Source organism: Hevea brasiliensis, chromosome 5, assembly GCF_030052815.1.
Source record: "Hevea brasiliensis isolate MT/VB/25A 57/8 chromosome 5, ASM3005281v1, whole genome shotgun sequence".
Lineage (NCBI taxonomy): Eukaryota > Viridiplantae > Streptophyta > Magnoliopsida > Malpighiales > Euphorbiaceae > Hevea > Hevea brasiliensis.
The window spans coordinates 8184831-8203662 of record NC_079497.1 but is presented as its reverse complement, the minus strand read 5'-3'; the positions used below and the strand labels follow the sequence as shown (position 1 = coordinate 8203662).

The following is an 18832-nucleotide window of genomic DNA, read 5'->3' as shown; positions in this document are numbered from 1 at the left end:
ATTTTTAATTTATCCAAAATAATAATTACCAAGCGGTAATTCTCATTGGTAAATTATATAGAATCGGATCCACCGCACGTGATTTCAGACAAAAGTATAACATTGGATTCGATAAAATGTATAATAATTCAGTTAAAGTATAACCGAACCAAGTGCAAAGATAGACAAAGAAGGAATTGGACTTTACACATCCTCGACTCGGCAACATATATTCTTGAAACCAAACAGATCCCTACTTCTAAAACAACTACAAATTTAGGGTTTTGCAGAGACGGTGTATATTTTAAATCAAAGCGTTACACTATGAGCAAGCAGCTATCAGCTGAGTCGCTGCCTATATTCCAAGAAGGAATATTTCTTATCCTCTCCAGATGGTCGGCTCTGCAATTAGCCGTTGAGAATGAGTGGGGTGGCCGTGGCTCTGGACAATTAGCTGACCAGCTTGGTTCCGATATCTTCTCCTGGTTCACTCAATCCAAGGGTAACTGGGTTTGCACCAACATCAGAAGTTTGTGTTTTTTCAGTTTTGGGGGATGAAAATATTTTTTTAATATATGCTTGTTCATTAATCACTTTGATCCTTAATTTCAGTAGGAAGAGTAGTTTACGCCCCACCCCCCGGCCCTGCTTCCTGGATTTCTGTTTAGTCTGAGAAACTGGAAGAATTTTGTTCTTGTTTACCTCAATGACATGTGGATTTATTTGGTGATTGGTCGAATTTTATTACTAGAATTAGCTAATTACCATAGCTTTAATTCATGGTGCTGGGTTTTTACATTCTTTAATTGAAGTTTTTAACTACATACATAAAATTTAGAGGAAAAAAAAAAAAACTACAAATCTTATTTTGGTTGGTTTATTTTACTTGGATTTCAGAAAAACCACATTGAATCTGTTAATCTTAATTTTTGTATTTTTTCATGATGATTTGGGCTTTTAATCGTTTCTTGTTCCTTCTCCTGTTTCTTATGTAACTTTTTTACTTCCTCTGCCAGAGCCTTTATATATTGATGATTTAGAAAATATCCTGGATGAAGGCATGCTTTCTCTCAATACCATGATTGAGGATGGCAGCGTTGAAGAGGTATGCCTTCTTTACATTAGAGCTTTGAATAGTTGTTACTAACTTGTTATAAATTAAATGTATTCTGAAGAAAAGTAGCACCTTCACCATTTGATCTGTTGGTGGTGCGATATTCTTACAATATACCAGTCCAAGTAATTCTGGCTGGTTTTTTTCATATTTATGTTTTTGGCTTAAACACTCAATAATATGCTTTTTTTTTTTTATAAACTTCTGAAGTTTTTAACTATTTGCCTTCTAAACTGTTTTTGTTACTTGGCATGAAGTTTGTTTGTGACTTTCACATGTAAGGTAAGGGTGACTTTTATAAATATACTGGTGATCAAATGCAGCTAGCTTCTTCAGGGATTCATTTCCATCTTATGCAATTCTGCTTTTTCTACGACTGTATGTAGGTTGCAGAAAAATTAATGATCATGCATGAAGAGTGTTTGGAAGGTAACTATAACTATATTGAAAAGTTGAGGCAAGCAGGTCCTAGAACTGGAGCTCATCAACATATCAGAAAGGTAATTATAGTCTCAATTCTTTGCATGGTTACATGACTTGTCTTTTTTTCTTTGGAAAATATTTCTACATTCTAACTTGCAGTGTCATAAAGATGCTAAAATTTTCCTACACATTGACAATTCAACTTTTATTGCTTCTCCCTTTATAACACTTTTTTGATATAGAGGACATGAATGGATAGAAACCCAAAATCTGATTTTATTATTTTCTTGTCTTCCTAAGGGAAGATTGAGAAGTTTGTTTATTGGTTAGTTTTAGTTCTTCGATTACTGCTCGGTACAACAATGGGAGCCCTTGGGTAAAAGGTTTGGTAGAAGGTCAATCTGGTATTGTTAGCTTGGGGATAAACTGTCTAAAAATACATTTGGGTGGAAGGATTAGTAGGTAGTCCTGCACTATTCAATTCTTTTTACGTTTCTATTTGGTATTTTCTGGTAGAGCCATGGTAAGAATTTTATCTGTTTTCTATTGCTTTGAATACAATGCTTGGGAAAATTCTTCTTGTTACTTAACATGCCAGAATTTGGAAGTTCAATGATTTTCATTAGCTTGGGCGTTCCTTTAGACTTTGCTTTTCTTTATACCAGGCTGCAGATGATGATAGTGATGAAGAAGAAGAAGAAGAAGAAGAAGATGTGGACGATAGATCAAACATGGCTGTTGATGCACCACCTAAATTTCAGTCAAAAGCAAATCAAGTAAACATGCAGGTTGATGATGGTAGCCAGGAGGCTCAAGGAGAAGACGGATGGACTGTTGTTTCATCTAGGAAAAACCGTAGTAAAAAGAATTAAATTAAATCAATTTTGTAATTTACCTTTTTTTTTTCTTCCTTCACCTCCTCAGTCCTCCAATATGATGTGTTCCTGTGGCAGTTTTGGTATCCTAATCATTCTTGTGCTTTACTAGTGTGATACTCTACCAGGTGAACTCTTTTTGATCGTCTGTGATACCGTGAGAAAACTGTGTGAGCTTGTTTAATATTAATGATTTTTGAATTTTATAAAATTGAAATTCATTTGTAGAAGCATATGTTTGGTATAATTTAAAGAATAAATTATTTTTTAGTTTATGTATTTTGTTATTATTAATATTTTTATTTTTCAATTTTAAAAAAAAATTAAAATCTCTAATATTTTTTTTTATCAAACACTTTAATTTTTTTTCCTTTAATTGTTAATGCTTTAAAAAGACTTAAAATATCTTTATTGAAATTAAATGTCTTTTAAGATGTTTGAAGACAAAAAGTAATATTTTTAAAATTTTATTTCTAGTTTATTTGACAGAATATATGAAAATGTATTTAGAAAATAAATAAAAAGGGCTAAAGTACTTGGTAAAATTTAATATTAAATATTTTTAAATATATTTTATAAATAAATGAATGAAAATGAAATTAATTTTTTAATGTATTTTTAAAAGTAGATTAAAATATATTTACAGAATTAATGGAAAGATTAATAAAACTTTTAGTTAATTTTTTAAACTAAAAGATAATTTACAGTGTGGCAATACACAGAAAGAGAAGTCTGAGATTTTTGTAAATAAATACATTTATTTATAAAAAATATATGTATTTAAAGAAAATAAAAGTTTTAATACATAAATATATTTAATAAATTTTAAGAAATAAAATGTTGCCTTTGATAAAATTATTTTAAGCTAAAAATAGAGGTAACCATTTGCCCTTATAACTTGTTTGAGGGGAAATTTTTAAAGATAAAACGAATTTTTAAAGTGTTATATTAAAGAGGAAAATTTTTTAAATGAAATAAAGCTTTCAAAAATTTTAAAATCTTCAAAATCCTTGTTCTTTTCAATTAATGGGTTAAAAAGATTTTATTGCAGCGCCTTCCGTTCCCTTATATTCCACCTTGCCTCATAAAACCTTCCCTGTACAAACACACCGTTAAAGATAGATAGATGTGACGATCCGTCACTGAAGTTCAATCCTCCAAAAGGGGTTGGGATTTCATTTTTCAGTTTTCGCTTCAAAGACAAAACTGAGATATGAACACAGAGAAGTCGAACTAAAGGGGGGTGAACCGTAGTCCCGACTGAGACACATTTTCAAGTCTCTGTCTGAGTTTTTTGTTAGAGAGAAAAGATAGGGAGCTTTGAGACTCTCAGACCCACTTGGAGCTAGTGTGGTTTGCAATCATGTTAGCAAGAAACCCATAAAAGCAGAGGAGAGTGGCGGCACCTCTCAATCCTATTCTAATTAGAGAAACAGTAAAGAAGGTAAAATTTTCCCATTTCATGGCTGTTTGGTTGCTAAGAAAGCGGAAGAAAATTAGAAAAACAAAATTCGAATATGGGTTCAGTTGAAGGGTACCATTCAAAATGTTCATTCTTTTTTTCTCTTTAAAATAATGGGTCTGTTTACTTTTCCATGGAGTCGTGAAGGTGGATAAATGCATGGCTAGATTGCAAGAGCTTCAATACACAGTGGCGGGAGGAAATAAGGTGGTATCTGGGGTTAGCCTGAGTCCTAGAAATACCAGTGGTTATCTAAGAACTAGTCTCAGGTGCAGGCAAGAATCTCTAAGGTAAAATCAATTATGGGTTTTGCATTTATTCAGGTTGTGCTAAAAAAAAAAGGTTGTGCTTTTCTGTACTAACCATTTTACTGGCAAATTTGAAGGATCAAAAGTGCTACCCCTAGGAAATCTCCTGTGGGAAAGTTGACAGCAAGTCTAATAGGTATCTCTCTCTCATCGTATTGTGCAAATTTCTTTAGAGGATCATGTTTACATTGTAACTTGTTCTATATTAGGCATTAATAAGGAAATTTCTTTCCTGGGTGCCGAACAGAAATCTGAATCAACAATGCAAAGTTTGTTTCTCATGAACCTAACAATTTCAATCTAACAGTTTAAATGCCTTATGCAGGAGAATGGCGGCGTATGTCATTACCAGCTATGCTGGTAGGAGAAACTGTGGGAGAAATTCTGCAAGCCAGCCAATTTGCAAGAGAAATTGTCCCTGCAGTTGCCTGTAAAACCACCCTAGAAGATATTAAAACTCCATTGACCCAACTGAGGAAACAGAGGCCGAACCCTGAAAACACTGAACTCAATTCCAAAAGAAAGAAGGGAAAGCAAGATAAACTGCAATCCATACGATCGCAAACCACTTCTTCATCTCTTCAAAGAGCTTGATCACGCATTAACTTTAAGATGGTTTCACCTCCAAAGAAGAGAGAAACAGAGAAAGAAAATTCTAGAAAATATTTGGCAAATAGAGTGTCTCCCAGGAATAAGCCATGGGCTAAAAAGACTATACTGTTTTCAAACCCTTTGTTTCTTTCTACAGGTTCTAATCAGCTGCAGAAGTTCTGCAGTACAAGGTCTCCAGTGATTTCTAGAAATAAACAGACCACTCCACAGATTTCTAGAAAAGAACTGAACTCTCCACATAAGTTCTTGATAAAGTCCCCGACATCGGCTTACAAGTTTCAGGTGAAAATCAAGAGCCCACCAGCGGTTTCCCTGTCACCGAATAGAGCTGCAAAGCAAGAAATCACCTAGTAGAGCTGCAAACTTGAGCAAGAAATCACCAATGGTGTCCACTGCTTCTAAATTGCGTGTCATTTTCTCCTTCAAGATTGGCCAACAGATTGGTTTCTTCGTTGAAAAGCAGGAAAAGTATACAGAAGAGTGATGGTTTAATGAGTGGATTGAAACAGCGTCCAGTTTCAATGCCTAGACGATTCTCATTGGGAAGAATTTAAGCTCTTTCGGTTTTTAATTGGTTCTTTGTTTGAAAAGTGAGGATTCTGTTGATCATTAATCAATGTTCATAGTTGATTCTTTTAAATTCCATTGTGGGTGTGATTGTTTTCTCTACCATATTTGGCTGGCTTCATCGAGAAAAGGCATACATTGTTCATTCCACGTTTGTATGGATTTCCAATTTGCTTAAATGAAGTTACTTTAATTTGGACAAAAATCCCCAGAACATTTTTCTGCTATGCCATTGTGGAACTGGTTCTGGACTGCTTTATTTGGAATGAAAATGATCCCAATAAATTCTGCCGCTTGACCCAAAGGGAGAAAGTGCCAAATGTGTAATATTGATGTTCCATAATAAGGAGGACCACAACAGAGAACCAAATGTGAAATGCCTATTATAATGAACAATGAATGGTCTATTCATTCCATAATTTCATATGGGGCACAAAATATTAATTTCTGCACTTAAATAATCAAACTACTCAATGAAAATCTTGTAAAGAAATGCAAAACCATAAAATGGAATAAAATTTCATAAGCTTATCAATCATTCATGACATGATTATTGTACATTGATTACACTGGTTACAAAACTTGAGAAACATGTAGCCATCCCCTCAAAAACGAAGAGGAAAAGCAAACTTTTTATCACCAAACATAACCTTTCTCTTAAACACATTCTATGTATGGGTACATTGATTCACTGAACAATGGGCACCACACATTACCCAGTATTCACGGACACCACTGACCGCACAATGCAATAGCTTTACCACTCTGAACAAAACTGTAAGTCTGATGTTTACCTCCTCACAAATATAAATAACCATTCATTTGCTTGGAGATGCAAATCTTGTCCGCTCTCTCTGCCGGTTCAAAGCTCGATCTTTTGGGGATGATGTTTTACTTCCCACACCTGCTTGCCGCATCATCTCTGCAAACACAATTTTTCAGAATCATGCATTATTCTAGTCAGAAATAACAAATAAACAATGCAAACTAAATTCCTTTCTTTTTTCCTTTGGATAAATATAACCCAGAAGAACTACGTAGAATGAACTCAAGACATGAAATTCCACTTCTGCAATCTTGGTATCGTAATTTGAATTCCAATCTCAAGTAGACATTTAATCCTTCAAGACTGTGCATGCATTAAAGAATAAGTCAATTATTTCAATGTTTTCTCTTAACATAAAAGTAATATGTCAAATGTGAATTCATCTCTGGAGAAAAGTCTAATATATCTAGAATTTTTGTCAATATAGCATCAAAATAATTTCTAGTATGCATGACGGGCAATACTATGTAAGTTCATTGTACAGCTAAGCTAACTCAATAGATTTAAACATATTCTAATGTCTGGAATCATAACTAAATGTTAAAACTGCATTTTAGCTAAAACATACCAAAGAAACCCATGAAGACTGTGATTGACAATTTTCCCAAATTTTCCAAACAGTATAGTTCGCAAGAATCATACAGTGAAAAACATGATAATTCACATTTAAAGCAGAGCATGGTACAACTCAATTTAGTTGGCACTAAGAAATATACAAGAAGCAAGATAACCACACCTCTCTTTCTCTCAAGCTCTTGGTCAAGTTCTTCTTTCCACTTCTTCTGTCTCTCAGAAAAGCTCACACTGTGAATATCAAAACATCCCACTTCAGATTACTCACAACTTGGAAAAATTTCATTGGAGTGAACTAAAAAATGCAACCAACTAACAAACTAACCTTGGGCTACTTGCTTCTGGTTGATCATCAACTCCAAGCACTTTTTGATCATTGTACTGAGGTGATGAATTGTCCTGTGAAGATTGATCACTTGCATTGCCAACGTTTGATACACGCCTAGTATTAGTCCCAGGGCTTCCAGTACTAACAGCATCAGTTGCTGCAGATGGGGTTCCAAGAGGGGCTCGACTGGGCGACCTGCTTTTGGGTGGTAGTTTCAAGTAATTTGGAGGAGTTTCATCGTGTGAACTCTCCACAAATCTTGGAGAGCAAGCTCCATTCAAACTGTTGTAGAACTCTTCATATAAAGGTGTTTGTAACTTCTTCAGTTCTAAAGCCTGGCACAATAATTATGAATTCAACATCACAAGAATCTACAGTAATCAGATATACAACACTAAAAATGTAATTGGGTAATTCAATATTAACAGAAACCAGTAGTACCTTCTCATCCAGAAAGGCTGTAATTTTAGACTCAGTAAGTTCATCATCATCCTCAGAAAGTGATGCCCCACAAGGAAATGAAAGAGTACTGTCCCTTTGATCTGGTTGATCAATATCTAATCTTGCTCCTGCTTGTTCTGGCTTTATATTCTCATCAAATTTGCATCTCCAATCTCCAGAGAGCTCATGTATGGAATCACAACTCTAATTAAGCACAATTACCAATCCATGGTAGCTAAATTGTTAGCAACAGAATTCACCAGAAATAACACAAGTGACATCAGGCTTATTATGAAGATGTCTGACTTATGAGAAAGACATGAAAGCAGCTGCTCACCTTGTTAATGTCATCAGAATTCAAAACAGGACTAAACTTGACTTTGCTAGTAGTTGTAGCAAAATCATCTCCATCAATTTGACACATATCATCATCACTATTATTTGTTCTCCATAAATCCTTGCTTTCCAACAGTTTATTAGGATCAACTGAGCCGCTCAGACTGCCCAAGTTACAGACATCCATTGTGCCAGAGACAGATGGCAGTTGACTGTCAACAAATTGACACTATTGTCAAAAGATTCTAAAAGCATCATGCAGGTAATAGTAATGTATCATTGCAGAATTTCAAAGCATACCAAATTGTAAAACTTACAGGGTTTCAAGATCCTTGCTGCATGACTGCAGAGGAATTTCAGAAGTTTCCTGATAATAATAGAAATTCTGTCATGAAAAACATGACCAAAGAGAAAGAATGAAAAACCAACAAGCATGGTTCCAGCCCAAGTACACTAACCATGAAAGGAGTGCTATAAACAGGTTCACATGCTTCACGCTGTCCAGTTACAAAGGGATGCTGTATTTAATTGAAAATTAGTATTATCTAACATTGTTAAAACCACATCTGTATGGCCATGCCTTGGTGTCACCACCAGTATTTTAAGAAGTTAAAGAACAAAACTTTGCCACAGAAATCAATGTGTCAAATGAGTAAAGGAAATGTTAATCAAACTAAATCACCTGCAGCAATGTAGATGCATCTGGTCTCATATTTGGCTCCCTGTCAATGGAAATTAAATAAATCAAACATCCAAAAGAAAAGAGAGGAAAGGGGCTTTTGTGAGCATACTGCTTATTCTAAGAGCTGAAATTGAATTTAGGGATAATAGCACAACCTATATTTTTCCAACATTTTAGCAACTTTTTATTGTCCTGAACAAATCCTATTATTTCACCACAAGCACCTTAATGGGGCATTGGAAATTTAACTTTGATACCATTAAAAAAGGATGAGAGGAAAAAAGCAACAAAATCACTACTTTTGCAAGCACTTGAGGAGAAAATCTTTTGCTTCAGCAGTTAGATGTTCTGGGATTTCTGGATGTGACTTTGTTGATCCTACATAGAATAGGGCAGCAACCTGGTGAAACCATTGTTAGTACAATATTCTGCAAGAAACTTAAAATACATAAAAGAGATCCTAATATGTCGAAGATTATGTACCTCCTGATATTGTTGGCTCCAAGGAGGCTTTCCAGTGGCCATCTCTATTACAGTACATCCGACACTCCATATATCAGCAGAGCTGGGAAATTTTTATCTAATATATTAGTAAAGTTCAATTTATCAATCTAAACCATCAAAAATAGAAATTTAATATTTTACATTAATTATAGATAAAGGAGGAAAGGACCTTGCAACCACATGAACTGAAATAAAAGATCGTATTAGGAGAGAATGCTAAATTATGCACAAAACCACGTCTAAAGCAAAATCCAATAAAATGCATTCCCTTCAAGTCTCATATTTTCCTTCTAGATTTCTTGATAGTTGAAACACACTTGGCTTGTGCACTGCATTTTTGTGAGAAAGGACATGACAAAAACAAGCTTGAGAAGTTTCTGGATGAAACAGAAAAACAATGATCCAAAACACCTCTCAGCAGCCTCAAAATTACCATTTTAGATTTCTTGAAACACCCTTGGATTGTGCAAGGCACTTTTGCGAGGAAGGACATGAAAAAAACCATAGCTCTAGAAATTTATCAATTGGCAAAAACCTTACAATTTTAGATTCCTCTTACCTTTATGGTACATTATCTATTATCAACAAAGTTTCCTTTGCATAGAAATTTAGAAAAAGAGGAGTAAAAAAGATATTGCAGGAACAAATTTAGAAGACATCAACATGTTCAAAAAATAAGTAGCATGCATGTAACATAGAAACATATAAATACTTAAAGAAACCTAATTATCCCTACAAGCTATGTCCAGTCTGCAGAATGACTTCTGGAGCCATCCAATATGGAGTGCCCTTCATGGACTTGGCGCCAGAAACAGTGGCCTACAGCAACAAGCAATTATATAGATATTACTTCTGAAAAATACAGATACAGTAGATGCGGATGGAAAGTGGAGAGACAGGTCCCTACCAGCTCAACTACTTGTTTTGATGCACCAAAATCTGCAAGTTTAATGCATCCTTTATTATCAACAAGGATGTTGGCCCCCTGAAAGCAGATAAAGAAGGCATATTACTACTTATATCAAGAATATGAGAAAAGGGACAAAGACCTTTTCTCACATCCAGTATCATTGGATGGGGATTTAAAAGCACCTTAATGTCCCTGTGCATAATTCCATTATTGTGTAAATACTCCAATCCCAGCAGCAATTGCTTTGTGTACGTTCTTATAACCTACTCAATAAATTAGCACACAAGATTAATACAATGTTACCTAATATACATGAGCTCAGTCGAAAAGACTTACTGCCTCAGGGAAGGGTCCAAATTTCCCCAGAAGTGATGATATTGATCCCCCTGGAACAAATTCAAGCAGAATGTTTAAGGTTTCCTCCTCCCTATCTGTACCCAAATATCTCTGAAGATAAATACAGAGTCAGATTAGTGCTATGCATCAATGATTCAGTAGATAAAAAGAAAATAATATTCTTTACTCACAACAATGTTGGGATGAGAAAGATTCTTCAAAAGCTTCACTTCTTCCTCAAGCTCTTTGATTTGAGCCTGCTCATGTCAATTATATAATTAAGTGAACTCAACCATATTTCTTCTTAAATCAACACAAAGAGAAAAACTATTATAATAATGATCACCAATCCAAAATTTTGCATTGTTCTAGGACCATAGACTTTGTGAGAATAAAAAAAAAATTCTGCATTCCATTTGACTAATGAGAAAACATGGGAAAGGAAGTGAAATTAAACCGCAGAATCTTGAGATTTCCAAATGCATGAGAATTGAGAAAAGTAAAAGGCCCTCAGTTAATCAGGCAGAAGAAAACTATTTGTATTGGTTGAGCTTGTTCTACAAAATCTGGTAATCATCAACATGTAAACTAGTCAACAGTGCCTCAGTACATTATAAAGACTACAATTAATTGTCTCCGTGCTTACTAAAATAATGAAGTTGACCAGGCCACTTGAATGAATAATAAATATTTCTCAACAAGGAGCAACTGAGATAAGATTTTCATTCTCCGGAAAAAGGAGATACGCACAAAATTCACCAATCATTCAAATGAGATGATAGAATTAATTATGATACATGCCTACCTGTGCTCTCTCCCTTGAAGCACCATTAGCTGCAATCAACACCTAGAAAGGGACAAAAATAAGTTAAACCCCGAAAGACTTTAGCCCCGCTCCAAAATATGAAATATCAAATTCCCAAAATTGGAGAATAGCCGATAAGAAATTAAAGTTAAAATATTGCAAAAACCCAGTTAAACCCCAAACACACAATTATCGGAAACCCAAAACAGAACCACTAGAAATAATGAGGAAGAGCACAATCCAAAGCCAATAATTACCAAAATCAGATCAATCAAATCCTATTTGAAGAATCACGCAACAAGCCCAATAACGCATACAGAATCATAAAGCAGACAGTGAAACAAATGCAAGAAAAAACTTCCAAATAAATTATAAAAAAAGAAGGAACCTGCTTCACTGCCAAGAGTTCTCCAGAATCAAGATTCATGCCCATATAAACATGGCCAAATGCACCGCAACCGATTAACTCCCCTTTGCGATATCGGATCGGAGGCGTCATTGCAAGCGATGTAGAAGAGGGTTTGGAGAAGATTCTGGATTTACGAATGCAAGAATTTAACTTTTCCACCAGGTTTCCTGTTAATGGATTAATGCCATATTCTTGATTATCTTGGGGTGGACGGAATACTATTGATCGCCTGACTGATCCCAGAAACTCTTGCATTATTGAAGAAGGGCAATGTGAGAGAGAGAGAGAGAGAGAGTGATGGGCAAGGGTGGGCGTTGGATTTTGGTCGGCAAAAGAAGAGTGAGAAAATGGAGTTTGAGAGAGTGGAGGGAAAAGTGGGGAAGATTCTTTTTCGAAAATGTAGAAATTGAAAAATAAAAGCAAAATACAGAGACTGCTTACAATTATTTACAGGCCTAAATAAATCTTACAACTTTATCCACTTAATTCAAAATTAATCATCCACTTTAGTTACGGAGTGAAATATGGCTTTCATTTATTATTTTTTTTTAAAAAGCTAAGAATTAAGAATATAAAAATAAAATAAGAACTAATTATTTATGATTATGAACAATTGATTTTATGATTAGACTTTTCTCCTTTCATTGCGCAAGCATAGTTATTATTAATATATTATTTAATTAAAAAAAAAAAATATATATATATATATATATATATATATATGTTGAAATTACCTTGTGTAAATTGTTTATCTTTTTCTAATGCTTTGATTATTAAAATATCATTTGGTAAATTTGAGAAAAAATCTTAATTGAACATTATATTTTCTATTTGCATTAGAAAGTGATTAATTTAATCTTTTAGGTGTGATACTGATTTATATAATTGATAATTATAACTTTTAGTTTTCCTAATATGGATTAATTGTCATATAATTTTTTTATTATAAAGAATTAAATTCATAATTTTATAATTATAGTGGAAAGTAAAAAGGTTGCTTTGGTTTATATGATTTATAATTATGATTCTTAGTTTTTTTAATATAAACTAAATTATAACTATTATCATAATTTTTTTTAATTAAATGCCTCATAGGTCTATTAGTATTTACGTGTCACTACGTATCATCAATTGATATTGTAATATTACGGGGGAATAGGAGGCAAAATGGATAAATAAGAAAAAAAAAATCTAACAGAGCGCCATTGTCATGTTTTCATAAAGTTTATTTTAAGACCAACTTTATCATATTTAATATAGATTAGGATGTGGTAAAATCCATGGAGGTTGTGACAAATGCATCTTAAAAAAAAAAATTGGTAACCAATGCTTTGAAAATTCAAATTTTTTTTTGATATGTAATTTTGAATTAAAAGCCCATAAGGGTAAGAGATTACAACCTGTACCTAGGAAAACAATGGAAAAGAAAAATAGAAACTCATACTGTATGGCTAGCAACAAGCCCAATAAGTCAAATCAACCTAAACCCACAAATTAAATCCATCCCCATTAGGTTTGCGCAAGGAAGAGCATTAAAAGAAAGAAGCACACTGCCAACCACCACCAAAGATGCTAAGTAGAGATTGAAGCCCACAAAACCGTCCGCAACACAAGGAGCAACCATAGTCACCGATCAAAACACAACAACTCAACCAAATAGCACTAACCTCCCAGCTTCTCAATAGAAACACAAAGCTCAACTCTAAAATGACAAGAGCGAGCTTTCTAGCACTCGTAAGCCATCAGGGAGACCTTCCCAACTATGGTATAAAAACGGATCTTGGAGATGCAAAACAACCAAAGTAAGTGAAGCCCTCTCAACTCGCAGAGCAAACCCTTAGATCCAAGAGACCAAGCATCAAAGAGAACAACCCACCAAACCAAATAGAAACCCTCAGCCTAAAACCACCATCTGCAACTCACAAAAACTCAAATATGAACAATCAAATCAAGGTAAGAGGGAAATTATTCTGAGCTAGAGCAAAACAATGTTGACTTCCCCTATTCCGAATGATAGGGGAAGCACACGAAATGCACTCTGTAAGAAAGAGAAAGAAAATCAAAGGCTAAAATCAGGTAGAGAAAATCTCTCTCTAGAAAATAGAAAGAGATTAAATTGGGGCATGGTGGACAAAGCATCACATTTACAGTGTAATTTACAAATATGTATTTTAAATTTATAATAAATCAAGTCTAATTTAGCAAAATTTATATAGAATGGAATTAGAGGCACGACTCACGTTAGGCCCATTTATTTTTTTTTTAAATAAATATATTGTAATTTCTTATATATATATAACCATAATTTACATTAACTTTATTATAATAATAATAATAATAAATTTATGGAATTGAGATATTACAGTACTAAAATAATATTTTAGAAGTGAACTAAATAATAATTAAATATTATAAATGTGAATATCTAATTACAATACTTTAAAAATAAAAAATATTAAAATTATTAATTATTTTTTATTTGTGTTTTGGTGAAAATAAGAAAGTTGGAGATTTATATACTTGTACGTACATAGTGGTAACTCATATTTACATTAACTTTATAATAATAATAATAATAATAATAATAATAATAATAATAATAATAAATTTATGGAATTGAGATATTATAAAAATAAATAATATTTTAGAAGTGAACAAAATAATAATTAAATGTTATAAAGGTGAATATCTATTTACAATACTTTAAAAATAAAAAAATATTAAAATTGTTAATTATTTTTTATTTGTGTTATGGTGAAAATAAAAAAGTCGGAGATTTATATAATTGTACCGATAGAGTAGTAACTCATATTCTAACTCTTTTAGTTTTAATGACTATTATAAAACGAATGTTTTTGACCCCTTCGTGTTCAATCCTGTGCAGATATAAAATGGCAAGAAGTTACAGAGTAAGATATCCTCTAATTGGCGTGGCAAGAATTTTCTGGTAAAGTGAAAAGGTTTGGTATTGTTGGCGCGCGCTCTCCGTACATGGATGAAAACAAGCCACGGCTCTGATGAAGGGGCAGCTGGAACATCCCCAGCACTTGTTTATTGCAGCTGCTACTGCTCAGAGATTTGTTTGTTCCTTGCCATGAGTTTTTCAGCATGATTCAGCTAATTCAGTCTTGTATTTATAGGAAATATATGATATCTGCATTGCAAGTACCAGGTTTTCCTTTGTCAATATGAACATTAGTAAAACAGTATCAGCTTTAATTAAAGTCTATCTTCAGATGGACTGTCATATTGTTCAATAGCAATTGCCAAGGGGCTTCATTCAACCTAGTATATATATATATGTGCTTACTAAATAGGGATTTCAATGAATAAAATAATTGCAAAAATCATTTTATTTAAATTCATTGCAAAAATCATTCTATTTAAATTCAAACTCAAATAATATTTTCATTGTTAAATAATTCATCAATCCCATCATTTACACTGATAGTTAACAGTAATATTAATTTGATTATTCACGTAAGAAATTGAATTGAGTTAAATTGTAATCAGTTTAATCCAACTACAATGCAACTTATCTGATTGTAATCATAGGAGAGCCAACATAGTAAAAATATAATGATAAAATTGTAATAAAAATTTAAAATTTCTACTAATTATGAGTAATGATTCATTTTAATTTTTGAAACGTCCAATTTCTGAAACCGATTACTATTCTTAGCAAATGCAATTAATAAATTTCATTAATATTTATAAACCGATGGCACAAGTTCAATTATCCTCAATGAAATTCAAAAGCAATTAATTAATTAGAATATAAGGTTACAAATTAAAATGATGATCATCAAATCAAGAGATGTTTTCTTGGGTCTATAGCATTGATCTTCCAATGCCCATCAGACAAATTTGCTTTCTTAGCAATCCCTCTCCACTTCCTTATCCTCAACTCCATTTGCCTCGTTAGCCCACAATATTTCTGCAATTTCTTTGGCATAGCTTCATATACATGCCACCACCTTCTGTGAGCTGAGTCACTGGCAAATATGTGACGAGCTAACATATCCCAGTTGCAATCATAGTCCCTGTAACACATCCATGGCTTCAACCCCAACAAATGAATAGTATAAAGGTCGTCTGGGATTTCATGATTTGGGTTCCCTTTTATGTTGAAGACCTTAAGATGATTTAGCTTTGAAGGCAACCGATGCCACCATGTAAAGGCTTCATTAAGAAACCCTTGATCACCACCATTATAAGAAGCTAACTTATAAGTCTTGGACATCAGATCTTCGAATGTGCACTTCGATGGCTCTATCACCATGATTCCAGAGTTGAATAACACCTTATCATTTGCAGAAGCTGATAATTGTGGGTAAACAAAGAATTTATCCAAGTTTTTAAGGACTATAATATCTGCATCTATGAAAATAACTTTGTCATAATCTGTTAATTGCCAAACTCTAAGCTTGCTGTAGTTCCACTCATTATATGAGCCCCGTCTAGCAGAGGGGCTTCTGATGGGTTCTATCAACCTTGTTTTCCACCCAGCAGCTCTTAAACCTCGAAGAGACTTCGAAGTTATCGAGGAGTCGTGGAGTAAGACAAGGTCTTTGGTAGATTTGGTTTGAATTATACTTTGAGCCAAAGCTATCGCACCACAGACATAAGCTTCTGAAGAATGGAGGACTGTTACATAGGCGACCCTTTGGTATGCGGTGTGGTTGAGCCTGACCTTTAGTGTTGGAATAATTCTTCGTTTCCAAATTTCTTGACCTGCGTGTATATATATATATATATATATATATATATATATATATATATATATATATATATATATGTCAATACATATATATACAAGTGACTAAAATAAATAAAAAATTATTAAGCACTTGCTGGATTAGTTAATTGTTTCTGTCCAAATAAAATATTTATAAAGCATAATTATATATAATATTCAATTGTTACAAAAAAATATATATATTACTTATAAATTGAATGTGATTAAATGTACAATTAATTAATTAATATATTTTTCATATTAAAGTCTGGCAATTAGGTTTAAAGAATATATATATATATATATATATATATATCATATGTAAAGAAATTCTTGCATAAATAAGATATTATAAATTTATATATATATAATAAGTGAAATTTACTTATTTATATATTAACTCGGGTGAATTAATGTTATGTTGTTGATCAAAATTCCACCTTCCCGTATAGTTTTTGGAGTATCCTCATAAATCAAATTTTAATTAATTGCCATTAACACAAAGAAACTGTGACTAAACTAAATCATTGCATTACCTTTCTCTGCAGCATACGGTGGAGCAATCTGGCATGACCCAACAGGCATTAGCATCTTCTGCTTCAGCTTCCTTAGTTCAGGCTTGTACACCCAGTAATCGCCTATACGAGTCAACAGATCATCACATCTGAAAATTTCTTGCATGGGTCCACAAGACCCCATGAACACAACGTACACCGTCCGTTCAGTCTCTGCAGCCTTCTGCACCCACCCATTCGCCACCACAAGATTAGCCACCACCAAATTTACTTGCAACCTCCACACATTCCTAATTCCCTCCTTCTCTGTCTTCCCTTCACCACAAGGAACCCTAGCCACGATCACATCTAAGCCAAGGTAATCCTCAAGTCTCGGCATGGGAATCTCCGGGCACCGTGGTCGGCCCCACTTATGGTGTTCATCTATCCACTCTGGGAAAAAATCCTCCCATTTTTTCTCCTTGGAAACAGGCTCGAAATCCACTGAGACAGTCTCTGCTAATCCATATGTAACGCTTTTTATATCATCATCTACGTTAACCAAACCAATTCTGATTTTCTGGGTATCGACCATTTCTGCAACAATATCGAACCAGCCATGGGAAGGATTAGGCTGGAGACTAGTACTGTAATGGGGTTTTGGCTTGACGGACAATAAAGCTAGAAATGTGAGGGCTAAAGAGAGAAAGAAGAGAGAGATAGTTAAGAGTGTTTGAAATGATCTCAGGGGCCTAGAAGAGGCCATCGCGGTTGAGCTCTCCACGTCTGGTTTGAGTATTAATAGAGAAGAAAAGGACTTAAAGCCAAGCGGACAATTGTAATTCTAAATAAATGAGAAGAGAAGATTCCTGAGGGATATGTGCATGGTCGCACGTTGCTTGCAATTAAACTCGCGCATTTAATTAACTCTCAAGCGCGTGAATCAAATAGAATAATTTCTCCAATTGGCCAAATATACAAATGATTTTGTGACTAAATTAAGGATAAATTATTATTAAATCTTTGTATTTTGTAAAAATTAAGTACTTAATTTTATTTTTTTTTAATTTTAATTAAATATTTTATAAAATTAAACTCTTTATTTCTTTTATTAGATTTCTGTGATAAATAATTATAATTAAACATTATAATTATAATTAATTATATTTAATTAGAATAGAACACAGTAAAAATATAATTTTTATATTTTCATATAATTGATTTAAATAAAAATTTTGAATATAATTAATTTTAATTATTTAAAGCAAAAGGATAAAATATATTATTTTTATTTTTACTTATAATTAAATAAAATTGAAAATTTTATATTTATAATTATAATTATTTCAAATTAAAAAATATAAAATATATTATTTTTATATTCTATAATAATTAAAATTAAAAAGTAAAAATATAAAAAATAATAATAATTTGAAGTTGATTTTTTATTAAGTATAAAATAATTTTAATTTCGATTTTACCATTTATATATGCAAATTAAATACCTTAAAAAAAAATTTTAACTCCCATCTCACAGTGAACTAAATATAAGTGAAAGTTTATCATTTCATTTCTGATTTCACTCGATTTTGATTTCAATACTAATTTAAATTTCAACGTGCGAACCAAGTGGATCCTAAATGTTATAATACAACTTGAATTTAGGAGATAATTTAGTGCCTAATGTATATATAAATATATACCTTAACTAATAATTATATAGGATTTGTCTTTAAGGAGAATTCAAGAGTCTATTCACTTATAGAAAATTAGAATATTTTTTTAAAAAAATGTCTATAAAAATTAAAAAACAAAATTTCATATTAAAATGTGTCAATTCTAAATGGAGAATTAAAAAATTTTTTCAAAATTTATTTATGATTTGAAAAATAGTTTTAAATTGTTTTTTTACTTTTCCTTTCATAATAAAAATTTTCCATCCTTTTATCATAAAAGTTTTCCTTCTCAGTTGTTTTTCAAATGAAATATAATGCCTTTTTTATAGTCAAAATTATACTATAAATTTTTGTAATTAAAAATAATAATTATTTAAAAAATATTTATATATAATAATAAAAAATTAATTATATTATGATAAAATAAATAAATA

General features: G+C 32.5%; 3 protein-coding genes and 1 pseudogene across 3 annotated transcripts; 2 read left to right on the top strand and 2 right to left on the bottom strand.

Annotated features, from left to right (window-relative positions):
* The first annotated feature begins 264 nt into the window (after positions 1–264).
* On the top strand, positions 265–2621 carry LOC110644511 (uncharacterized). Its single transcript, XM_021797324.2, has 4 exons — positions 265–481; positions 996–1084; positions 1480–1593; positions 2182–2621. The coding sequence occupies exons 1-4, from the start codon at positions 304–306 to the stop codon at positions 2386–2388; spliced, it is 588 nt and encodes a 195-aa protein (XP_021653016.2). The 5' UTR covers positions 265–303; the 3' UTR covers positions 2389–2621.
* Positions 2622–3325: 704 nt separating this feature from the next.
* Positions 3326–5413, top strand: LOC110644510 (probable microtubule-binding protein TANGLED; annotated as a pseudogene).
* A 420-nt stretch (positions 5414–5833) lies between these two features.
* Positions 5834–11796, bottom strand: LOC110644523 (mitogen-activated protein kinase kinase kinase ANP1). The gene is made up of 17 exons (XM_021797338.2): positions 11470–11796; positions 11082–11123; positions 10468–10533; positions 10277–10387; positions 10123–10203; positions 9938–10015; positions 9767–9849; positions 9010–9091; positions 8826–8926; positions 8527–8566; positions 8303–8362; positions 8162–8211; positions 7846–8056; positions 7509–7712; positions 7065–7402; positions 6903–6970; positions 5834–6262 (listed from the first exon to the last, which is right to left on the bottom strand). Exons 1-17 carry the CDS (start codon positions 11743–11745, stop codon positions 6159–6161), a joined length of 1995 nt encoding a protein of 664 aa, XP_021653030.2. The 5' UTR covers positions 11746–11796; the 3' UTR covers positions 5834–6158.
* A 3440-nt stretch (positions 11797–15236) lies between these two features.
* On the bottom strand, positions 15237–17518 carry LOC110644524 (putative UDP-glucuronate:xylan alpha-glucuronosyltransferase 5). Its single transcript, XM_021797339.2, has 2 exons — positions 16765–17518; positions 15237–16224 (listed from the first exon to the last, which is right to left on the bottom strand). Exons 1-2 carry the CDS (start codon positions 17486–17488, stop codon positions 15296–15298), a joined length of 1653 nt encoding a protein of 550 aa, XP_021653031.2. The 5' UTR covers positions 17489–17518; the 3' UTR covers positions 15237–15295.
* Positions 17519–18832: the final 1314 nt, after the last annotated feature.

Bases quoted from the DNA above. Each gene is read 5' to 3' on its own strand.
- LOC110644511 (XM_021797324.2), top strand. From the start codon at position 304: ATGAGCAAGCAGCTATCAGCTGAGTCGCTGCCTATATTCCAAGAAGGA. The intron at 482-995 runs GTAACTGGGTTT...TTCCTCTGCCAG, and splicing joins CTGGTTCACTCAATCCAAGG to AGCCTTTATATATTGATGAT. The intron at 1,594-2,181 runs GTAATTATAGTC...TCTTTATACCAG, and splicing joins CTCATCAACATATCAGAAAG to GCTGCAGATGATGATAGTGA.
- LOC110644523 (XM_021797338.2), bottom strand. From the start codon at position 11,745: ATGCAAGAGTTTCTGGGATCAGTCAGGCGATCAATAGTATTCCGTCCA. The intron at 10,534-11,081 runs GTAGGCATGTAT...TGACATGAGCAG, and splicing joins CTTCAAGGGAGAGAGCACAG to GCTCAAATCAAAGAGCTTGA. The intron at 8,057-8,161 runs GTAAGTTTTACA...ATTTGTTGACAG, and splicing joins AGCAAGGATCTTGAAACCCT to TCAACTGCCATCTGTCTCTG.
- LOC110644524 (XM_021797339.2), bottom strand. From the start codon at position 17,488: ATGGCCTCTTCTAGGCCCCTGAGATCATTTCAAACACTCTTAACTATC. The intron at 16,225-16,764 runs GTAATGCAATGA...ATATACACGCAG, and splicing joins ACCGTATGCTGCAGAGAAAG to GTCAAGAAATTTGGAAACGA.